Genomic DNA, 11,220 nt, shown 5'->3' with positions numbered 1-11,220 from the left:
GACAGCTCCAAAACAGTGACCCCACTGATTTTTAGATAGCCACATAGGGATGCTCCCTTTCGAAGACATCACAAAGGAGCTGAACAGGGAGGTAGACTTATTTTGAGGATCTACATATTAAGAAGATTTATACTTTTATAGCCCAAATCAAAATGGTCAAATATGTTCTTTTATAGGAGTATTCCTTAAAAGGCTAAGAGTACAATTAAATTATTTTTATCATCACTATCCTTGAGCGTGCAAAGTTGGTTTTAATTATACTAACCAAAAGCCAAATATACAAAGTCCAAAAAGACAACAATAATATAATATCAAAATATATTTTATTCTGGACCTCTTTCGGATCTGATGCAAATTATGGTTGTCAGATCAATACGATGCAAAGGGAAGCTGCAAAAGAAGATGTGCCTTGGTGGTGATACTTATAGGGTGAGGTGGTGGAAGGAGGGGACGGGAAGGGGGAAAAGGGAAAATCATTAATGTAATGTGGAACCTAAATACATTATCAGGTGATATTTACATGGTCCAGGACAGTATGGTACATCAAAAATCAGTCTTTTTAACAGGTACAAATAAAAACAGAACAATAAAGAGTTCAAAGAGTAGAAAAAAACTTTCATGGCCTGGTTTACAGGTTCACAATTTTTAAAATCTTAATTTGTGAGAACTGTAGAAATGATGCAGACATGTAAATCCAGTGCTAGAGTTGTAGCGCTATCCCCTGAAATCATCACCTCTTATGCTTGTCACTCTTGAGCACTGAATGCACCTAATGCTGTCTTTGCCAACCTAAACACTTCACTTGCTTCAACTCTCTAGTTTCATTTGCAGCCCTTCCTAAAACAGCACTCGCAAAGGAACAAATGAGCAACGGTTATATCAGCGTAATCAATCGATACTGGTTTGAGGAAGGGGAGCAGTTTTTAATTTATAGCAAAGGCATAACAATTTCCAATAGTAAGTGTTTTATGTGTAATAACTACTAGCTTTAGGTAGTTCAAACAGTCTTGTATGTGTAAATTGCCATTATAATGATTTTGCTGTTTTCAGTCTCCCAAAGTCCCAGCAGATGTGAATAGGAGCGTCAGATCATTAAAGTCTGTATGCCCTTAGAACAAATGGTAAGAACAAATCTATGTGTCAAAAGAAAAGTGCTGCCATCCATTTAACACCTGGCTGATGTAAACACCAACTCAGATAAATTCCCATCTTCAGGTGAGAGGTTCCATTGCTGCCCCATTTTTGGATGGTCACACCTGACCATAAGTCCAGTGGAGGTAACTGCCAACCTTTTGTAATTTTCCAATCCAAAATGTGGAGTTAGGTAAAAGAGAACTCAGAACTGTCCTTACACCTCTCCCCTTGCAACCTTCCGCTGTGTCAGAAAACAGCAACTAGGAAGCTACTTCTATTTCTTTTCATTTAAAAAAATTGCTTCTGGACTGTTTACCACTGTAGTTGTCGGCTCTCAACAAATGTTGTAGCACTGGTATATACTTTATAAAACATTTAAATGAAAGGTTTTAACTGCTCAATTAAAAACTAGTTAGGGCTCACCCATCCAAACATTAGTTCTTTAGATCAGCTTACAGATGCTTTATGTATCATTTTTAATAGGAGGGGAATGCAAGGATTTTTAATTTAACTTGGACTTCACAACAAACTTACAAAGGGCAGAGCTTGAGAGAATGATAAAACCAGTCTCATTTGTCATCTTAATGTGAAACAACCTAATAAAACGCCAGTAAATAATAATCAATGGATTTTCTGTTACAAATGTGATAAAGCTGCCTAGTTAATCATTTATCTATGACAAATAGCCCGTAATAAGTGTCTAAGAGCCATTCTGAACTTATTGGTCAACTTCAGTAGTGCAGACACCATAGGATATCTGCATATATAGCAGCTATTTGATTACATAATGTTACCTATGAGCAATTCCAAATGTGATCAACAGTCTTTACTCCAAGGACAAACAAAATCCAACATTTGTGCAGAAATCCTTCTTACTCATGTTTCTATTTTAGACAAAAAAGCAACTGACCTTGCATTTTTAATGAGTTGAAAAACAGACCAAGTTGGATGTGTTGGTATAAAGCCTTTGCAACAGCAACCTCATTTCATTGATCTGTTGCTGCATGGGATATGGGAAATGGAAGAATACCTTCGTTAGACTGACATTTTACGATGCATTAAATCCAAGAATTTGAAACCTCAAACGTCTTTTCTTCATGTGAAAAAGTAATCGAGTATCTTGTAGCAGAAATATTTGTTTAACCACTTCATCATCTGAAGAAGGGTCCCCTGAGGTTTAAAAGCTCAGATATGCTATACTTTATAGTATAATATACTTTTATTCTAAAAAAAAAGCTATTGCAACTATACTACCTGTACTTTACTGAATAACACAGCAAGTGCAAGTACATTAGAGGGCTGAACCCAGATGAACCCATGTGTAATTACATGAGCATCGAGGAACGAAAATTAAAGCAAAGTCAACCCTTACTTTAGCATGAACATAAAACATATGCCTGCATGATTTCTGCCCAATGGCAGAGGGGGGTTTATCTCATTGCACTGGATAGGTTTTAAAAACATTGCTTACGAGACATCAGTCCTTAATACTGGAATCTTGCTGTGAAATTTATGCCTGTTGTTCTACCAAAGAATAAGTAGAGCAACAGTAATAATCCTCTGTCCAGAAAAGTTATCTCTCAAAATTCTATAAGCTGCTCTAACAATAGTGCACAATCCAACCATATGCAAACTATGGTCTTAAAGCAACGGGGTGCATCCCTGCATCGATTCTTTTTCTTTGTGCCCATTTGTTTAATTCTCATAAATCGGCAGAATCATGTCCCCATTGAGAAACTACTACGTTTTAGCCACATCACCTGTAAACCACAGCTTGTTACCTATGACTGATGTACAATGAAACTAGTTTTATGTTCTGAGTTTTGGAGCGGTTTTATGTTTCCCCACATATTACTTTGTGAGCCACAAAATGTACCAAAAACATACCAAATACACTTGTTATTTTGCTTATAGTATCCATAAAAAAAGTTTTTTTCTAATTGTGTGTTAAGTGTCAGTAGGGAAAAAAAACAAGATAAACAAGATACAGTCACTCTCCTACATCATGCAACTGTAAACTAAAGTGATAAAACAATGTTTAAAACAAAGGAACAAACTATTTGCTGCTGAATTAAAGAAGCTGATATGTCTGCACACAGATCTGCTGAACTGCTGACAAGATAACTCATTCTACATAGACTCTGGACCAAAAAAATAAAAGATAGATATTTTTGTCCTCTGATATTATCTTCCCATTTTGGTACACATATGGTCTCGTGTCAAGTCTTTTCAAGTTGTTTTAAATCTTCAAGAAAGGTTGACTTTTCTTTGTGGGTGGAGCTTCCAGCATTAAGCAGTCAGGGTACTCTTCACATCAAGGCTCAGCTGTCCTGGGATTTGCATTCTGACTTGTTTTGGCTGTAGTGGACTGGCCATGGTTCAAGTGAGACTGTAGCAGTGCATGGGGCAGGGACAGTCATTTTGGCTATGTACACATTCATTGTCGGTCCATGGCTTCCAGCTAGCAGCGCTATTTCCGCAGATCTAACACACAAACCTTTAAAAGAAAATGTAAAATGTAAATTCACTCTGCAGCTTTATAAAGGCACAACACAAACAGTCTCTATGAGTGACATGTGCCCCCATGAATGAGATTTGGATTTGTAGATCCACCCAGCATCAATACATTTTAAATATAATTAATCAAATAGGCAATTATACGGTGAAATAACTTACAAGTGAAACTATTTTTCGCTATTAATAAAATTGGAACAGAGTGACGCAGTGGGCTAACACACAAGGACCTGAGTTCTAATCCAGCCCACACTGAGGGGATGCCAGTCTCCTCTCTGCCAGGTGCAACAATCTGACATGAATTGGGGTTGCGCAGTGTCAAGCCAGTTCCAAGTTGGCATGGGCCTAAAGCACAAAACTGCCCAGAAACTAGTATCCCAAACAGAAAGGCCTAAAGTATGACCGTTAACTGGAAAAATTAATGCTGGAGAGATAGAGATTACTTTTCTGAGGTTGGGTTAAAGCACAGTGTTAGGGATTTCTATTTAGCATCTAGCCATGAGTACTTGATTTTGGCACTTGGTGGCAAAGTTTAGGAAGGAAATTCCAGACAGTGGAATCTAAGAATTGGTGAGGCCATGAAGGAATTTAAACACAAGGATAAGAATTTTAAATTTGAAGTGCTGAGGGATTGAGTGCCAATGTAGGTCAGCGAGGACAGACGTGATGGGTGAGTATAACTTGATGTGGGACAGGATGTGGGCAGCAGTGTTTTGGATGTGCTGAAATTTACAGAGGTTGGAGGATGGGAGGCTGTCAGGAGAGCTGGAGTAATCGAGTCTGGAGGTGACAAAGGCATGAATGAGGGTTTCAGTGGCAAACAGGCTGAGATGGTAACAGAGGAAGGCAAAGTTATGGAAATGGAAGTAGGCAGTAATAGTGACAGACAGAATATGAGGTTGGAAGTTCAGCTTGAGGTTGAACATGACATCCAAGTTGTGAACAGTTTGGTTCAGCCTGAGACACATAGAAAATAGGAGCAAGAGTAGGCCATTCGGCCCTTCGGGCCTGCTCCGCCATTCAAAATGATCATGGCTGATCGTCTAACTCAGTACCCTGTTCCCGCTTTTTCCCTATATCCCTTGATCCCTTTAGCATTAAGAAATATATCTATCTCCTTCTTGAATACATCTAATGACTTGGCCTCCACTGCCTTCTGTGGTAGAGAATTCCACAGGTTCACCACCCTCGAGTGAAGAAATTTCTCCTCATCTCGGTTCTAAATGGCATACCCCGTACCCTGAGACTGTGACCCCTGGTTCTGGACTCCCCAGCCATTGGGAACATCCTCCCTGCATCTAGTCTGTCTAGTCCTGTTAGAATTTTATATATTTCGATGACATCACCTCTCATTCTTCTAAACTCTAGTGAATATAGACCTAGTCGACCCAATCTCTTCTCATACGTCAGTCCTGCTAGGGAGAGGGATGGAGTTGGTGGCAAGATAATGGGGACTTCGTGGTGGGGCAGAAGATGGTGGCTTTCGTTTTCTCTGTATAGTTGGAAGATGTTGGACAAGCAGTCTGACAGCACAGAGGCAACGGAAGGGCCGAGAAGGGTAGAGCTGTAGAAGTCGACCCCATGGCTTCGGATGATGTTCCCAAGGGGCAGCATATAGTTGAGGAAGAGATGGGGACCAAGGATTGATGTATGGAAACATAGAAAATAAAAGCAGGAGCAGGCCAATTGGCCCTTCGAGCCTGCTCCGTCATTCAATATGATCATGGCTGATCCTCTATCTCAATACCATATTCCCGCTCTCTCTCCATACCCCTTGATACCTTTTGTGTCTAGAAATCTATCTAGCTCCTTCTTAAATATATTCAGTGACTTGGACTCCACAGCCTTCTGTGGTAGAGAATTCCACAAGTTCACCACCCTCTGAGTGAAGAAATTTCTCCTCATCTCAGTCCTAAATGTCCTACCTCGTATGCTGAGCCTGTGACCCCTCATTCTGGACCTCCCAGCCAGGGGAAACATCCTTCCTGCATCCAGTCTGTCTAGTCCTGTCAGAATTTTATATGTTTCAATGAGATCCCCTCTCCTCAAATGACAGTCCTGCCATCCCAGGGATCAGTCTGGTACATTCCCTCTATGGCAAGTATATCCTTTCTTAGGTAAGGAGACCAAAACTGCACACAATACTCCAGGTGTGGTCTCACCAAGGCCCTGTATAACTGCAGTAAGACATCCTTGCTCCTATACTCAAATCCTCTTACAATGAACGCCAACATATCATTTGCCTTCCTAACTGCTTGCTGCACCTGCATGTTTGCTTTCAGTGACTGGTATACAAGGACACCCAGGTCCCTTTGTACATCAACATTCCCCAATCTATCACCATTTAAATAATACTCTGCCTTTCTGTTTTTCCTTCCGAAGTGGGTAACTTCACATTTATCCACATTATACTGCATCTGCCATGTATTTGCCCACTCACTCAACTTGTCTAAATCGCCTCGAAGCCTCTTTGCATCCTCCTCACAACTCACGATCCCACCTAGTTTTGTGTCGTCAGCAAACTTGGAAATATTACATTTGGTTCCCTCATCCAAATCATTGATATATATTGTGAATAGTTGGGGCCCAAGCACTGATCCCTGTGGTACCCCACTAGTCATTGCCTGCCACCCCATAAAAGAACCATTTATTCCTACTCTCTGTTTCCTGTCTGTTAACCAATTTTCAATCCATGCCAGTATATTACCACCAATCCCACGTGCTTTAATTTTGCAGACTTTATCAAAGGCCTTCTGAAAATCCAAATAAACCACATCCACTGGTTCTCCCTTATCTATTCTACCAGTTACATTGTCAAAAAACTCCAGTAGGTTTGTCAAACATGATTTCCCTTTCATAAATCCAGGTTGATTTTGTCTAATCCCGTTGATATTTTCTAAGCGCCCTGTTATCACATCCTTTATAATAGACCCTAGCATTTTCCCTACTACTGATGTTAGGCTAACTGGTCTGTAGTTCCCTGTTTTCTCTCCCTCCTTTTTTAAATAGGGGGGTTACATTTGCCACCCTCCAATCTGCAGGAACTGTTCTATAATCTCTAGAATTTTGGAAGATGACAACTAATGCATCCACTATTTCCATGGCTACCTCTTTTAGTACTCTGGGATGCAGATTATCAGGTCCTGGGGATTTATCGGCTCTCAGTCCCATTAATTTCACCAGCACTATTTATTTTTATTAATACTAATTTCCTTTAATTCCTCCTTCTCCTTAGTCCCTTGTTTCCCTAGCATTTCTGGGAAGTTATCTGAGTCTTCTTCCATGAAGACAGAACCAGAGTATTTGTTTAATTGCTCTGCCATTTCCCTGTTGCCCATTATAAATTCTCCCGTTTCTGACTGTAAGGGACCTACATTTGTCTTCACTAATCTTTTTCTTTTTACATACTTGTAGAAGCTTTTACAGTCCACTTTTATGTTCCTTGCAAGTTTACTCTCATACTCTATTTTTCCCCTCTTAATCAATCTCTTGGTCCTTTTTTGCTGAATTCTAAACTGCTCCCAATCCTCAGGCTTGCTACCTTTCCTGACAACTTTATATAACTTCTCTTTGGATCTAATATTATCCTTAATTTCTTTTGTTAGCCATGGTTGGGCCACATTTCCTTTTGCATTTTTGCGCCAGAAAGGAACGTATAATTGTTGCAATTCATGCATTCGTTCCTTAAATATTAGCCATTGCCTATCCACCGTCATGCCTTTTAATGAAGCTTCCCAATCTATCATAACCAACTCACTCCTCATACTTTTGTAGTTTCCTTTGTTTAGATTTAGGACACTAGTTTTGGTTGGACAACTAGTACACCTGGCTAGCCATCCATATTGGCATTGGATGGCTAGCCAGGTGTACACCATTCACACTTAAATTTGCAGCCCTTGGACTTAGGGACCAAGAATGGGGGCCATACCAGGAATGACCAGGATGGCAGACAGTGAAGGTTTTACTGGGGTCAAGGCATTAAAGGTTGAGACAAGGGAGTGGTTGAGCAAATCAATAGCTGCAGAGGTATTGTGGCAAATGGAAAGCCAAAGGCTAGGGCAGTACTGAGTTTGAGAGTGCAGTTGACATCGAGGAGAGTTTTCTCCAGGGGTGGATACAAAAGGAAATAGTATTGAAAGAAGGTAAGGGTATGTGCATGGTGGGAGATAGCCTTGTCAGTGATAGAGATCACGGGAGTGAAGAGGCCACAAGAGATGGTGTAATTGAGGGGGTGGCCGTGAATATGGGTAGGACGGTTTATATGGAGGGAACAGTTTCAAGAGAAGAGAAGAGTGAATTCAGAGGAGAGGTAGCAAGGGAAACTGACAAGGAGACTGAAATCTCTCTAGGATGGGAAGTTGCTCAGTGCTGAGGCAAAGAAGTGAGGCTATCACAAGGCGGGACTTGGGGGGTCAGAAGGAGTGGAAGAGGGAGATGCTCGGAGGAAAAGGCTACAGTGTGACAAGCGGATAAAGGCTACATTGCTACCAAAGTGGTTTGGGTACAGCAGGTGGTTGAACTGACGATTCCAGGGGGTGGGGGGAGTAGTGGGTGGTGTGAGCAGGATGAGAAGGAGGTTGGTGAAGTTAGCCCCCAGTGGGTATGTTGGACAGGAAAGTCAGCAAGAGAGGAGGATAGAGCAGTTGGGTTTTCTCCTGTTAAGAAGGCATGATGCCATGATGCTTCCTTCTGAGAGTGATGAGGCTCAGAGGGTAGCCATATGCTTGATCGTGGGCGATTCAAACCTGCATGGTAGCAGGAGAGTAGGAAGACTGAGGAGTAGTGATGGATTGAGGTGGGGACCAAGGATGTTAAAATACCTGAGAGGGGAGAAATGAAATGAGGGGAACGGAGGGAGAAAGAGAGAGGAGAGACGGGGCTGAGACAATTCAAAAATAAAGAAGGGAGATAGAGATAATGGGCTTGCATCAGCCATTCAGGTTAAATTGGCATGGCAAAGATTAGGCAAGACATGCATCAGTCGTGAACCGTGGGTAGAAAGGAGACAATATGAAACAATTCAAAATTGAAGTCTGAGGACCAGGAGGTGTGATGGGATGAAGTCCACCTATCGACAGCATGGGGTCAACATGGAGTAACCATCAACCAACTATCAAGTGGAGTCAGCAGTAGAGGGGGTTAGATCGAGGAGCCATTGGAGGAGAGTAATAGCTGGAGAATTGTTGGAGATTGTCCAGTGGATTGAGGAAGCCAAAGAGCAGTGAAGAGTTGACCAGGAGCCAGTAGAAGTTGATCCTGGGTACAGTGGAGATGCGTAGTGGCTCTAGGCATTAACAGTGCATACCAGCAAAGCAGCATGTAGCAGTGGGAGTGAAACACAGAGACCAAGAACAGCAAAGACTGTGATTCCATGGAGGGTGATGGTAAAACCAAGGGTCCAAGTTACATCCATAGAGCGGCGAAGAGCATACAAAATCAAGGGCAGCGGCGGAAGCCTGAGGAACTGGTGCAACCCTGTACAGCAAAGGATGGTGGAAGACAGGACAAAGCAGAGTAGTCAATGACCATGGGAAGCAAGCAGAAAGCAACATGGTAGAGATCATTCAGTAGCAAGGAAGCAGCATTGCAAGATGGGTGAGAGCCAGCTGGAATGGTTCAGAGCCAGCCCAGTGGTGAGTGGAAAGTCCCAGTGGTAAAGCAGAAACTGAACCTGCAAGCCTGATAGTGGAAATAAAGTAGTCTAGCAGAGAATAGATAAACACACGAGGAAGAAAGGAATAGAAGAGTATGCTGATAGGGTCAAATGAAGTGGGGAGGGAGGAGGCTCGTGTGGAGCATAAACACCGGCATGGACCTGTGGACCGAATAGCCTGTTTCTGTGCTGTACATTCTGTGTAATTCTATGTAAGAATACAGTCTCATCAAAAAGCAGTGGCAAAGTGAAACCCAGAAACCAAAAGAGCATTTTGCGTAGGAGAAGGCGAACTTGAAAGCACTTGGGGAATGTTTTCCGTCACGAGAAATTAAGGTGTTAATTTCATAATGTGTTTATTTTTATGACAAAAAAATACAAGTGATAATTACTTCAATTTTCTCCTGTGCAGGTTCATTTTATAGAATTTTCACCGTACCAGCAAAAACCTGACCAACCAAGACCCAGCTATAGTAATGCTCAATTCTGTGCCCCTCAACTGGCTTTTGGTTAAAAAATGGCCAAGGGCATTAATCCAGTTCTGGACATCAGGGAACTGTAGGAATTTAGACAGAGCAACAAAACTGTACAGTTGGCCCAATGAAGTAGCCAGTTCTGGACTTTGGATGATTGATTTAAAGATCATGGCATTAGAACCCAAATATTTACTTTTCTATGTGCAATCAACTTCTGAGTTTTCTATGTAAGCAGGAAAATCAAGCTACAATTCTAAAGTTGTGAAATTGTGTGCATCATGTGCTTGTGTAGTTTATATTGAAACATTTATAATTAATATCTTGTTCAGTTCTGGCCTTTTTTGTACTTATAATGATTTAAGTATCTAACCTTGAGATTTTGATTTCCCATGGAGCAGTTTTGCTGCTCATCTAATTAAAGTGCCTCTGAGCCCAGAGCTACTCAGCTGATTAAAGTGCCAGTGAGGACAGTGCAGCAGTCATTACAATAATACAACTTGCATTTATGTGGCAACTTTAACATAGAAAATGCATCCCAAGGCTCTTTGCAGAGGGTAAGGTGGGGGGGGGGGGGGGGAATGAATGCCGAGTCAAAGGGAGAGATGTTACGAGGAGTAATCCAAAGCTTGGTCAAAGCGATGGCTTTGAAGGTGAACTTTAAAAGAGGAGAGGTTTAAGGAAGAAATTCTAAGGTGCAGGATTTAGGTGGTTAAAGGCTGCCAATGGTGGGGCAAAGGGATGGGTCTGAGGCCGTGAAATGATTTAAAGGATCAGAATTTTAAATTTGAGGTGTTGGGAGACTGTAAGCTAGGGTAGGTCACCATGGATAGGTGAGCAGGACTCAAGTGAGGATAGGATATAGACAGCTGAGTTTTGTATGAGCTGAGGTTTACAGAGGATTGAGGATGTCCAGGACAGTACCTCATAAGAAGGAATCATTTACAATGTCAGCTAGCATGGAGGGCAGGAATGGAAGTTGGATGGTCAGCAGTTAGTGGGATTGGGGTCAAGGGATCTTGAGGTGGGTCTCATGGACAAGATGAGCTCACTGAGGCCATGAGGAGAGATGGGGAGAAACTGGAGAGAGGTGCAGGTTCAGGACCAGAGCAGGGAGTAGTCTGGTGGCAGGTTTGGCTTGGTGAAAAAGGGAGGGAAGTAGTAAAGGCAGCTAAAAAGTATTGTCTCAACCTTAGTAACAAAAAAGTCCATGAATTCCTCGTGCTTGCTGTTTTAGGTCCAGTTTCAGTCAAAGCCAGGATGTCAGTGCAATCCTGTACAATAAGGTTGGGGGTGGCAAGGGCTTTGTCCACGAGTGAAGGGAAATTCTGCAAGGAAATACGGAGTGAGGCATTGATTGATCTGCTGACAGAATACAAGGGGGTAGTGGTGGCTGGAGTAATCAGGATGAAAGGTGGTGGGCGAGGTTAGACCCCAGCAGGTGCC

General features: G+C 41.9%; 1 protein-coding gene across 4 annotated transcripts in view; it reads right to left on the bottom strand.

Moving 5' to 3' along the window:
* Positions 1–304: 304 nt before the first annotated feature.
* The window catches only part of tbl1xr1a (TBL1X/Y related 1a), a 169,313-nt gene continuing 158,397 nt past the window's right edge, over positions 305–11,220 (bottom strand). For all 4 annotated transcript variants that reach the window (XM_067995324.1, XM_067995323.1, XM_067995326.1 and 1 more), the window contains one exon: positions 305–3,631. In XM_067995324.1, the coding sequence (XP_067851425.1) occupies positions 3,605–3,631 (27 nt within the window). In that variant the 3' untranslated portion in view covers positions 305–3,604. The remainder of the gene's footprint in view (positions 3,632–11,220) is intronic.

This window comes from Heptranchias perlo, chromosome 13, assembly GCF_035084215.1.
Source record: "Heptranchias perlo isolate sHepPer1 chromosome 13, sHepPer1.hap1, whole genome shotgun sequence".
NCBI lineage: Eukaryota > Metazoa > Chordata > Chondrichthyes > Hexanchiformes > Hexanchidae > Heptranchias > Heptranchias perlo.
The sequence above is the reverse complement of the archived record's forward strand: the minus strand, read 5'-3'. Positions and strand labels throughout refer to the sequence as shown.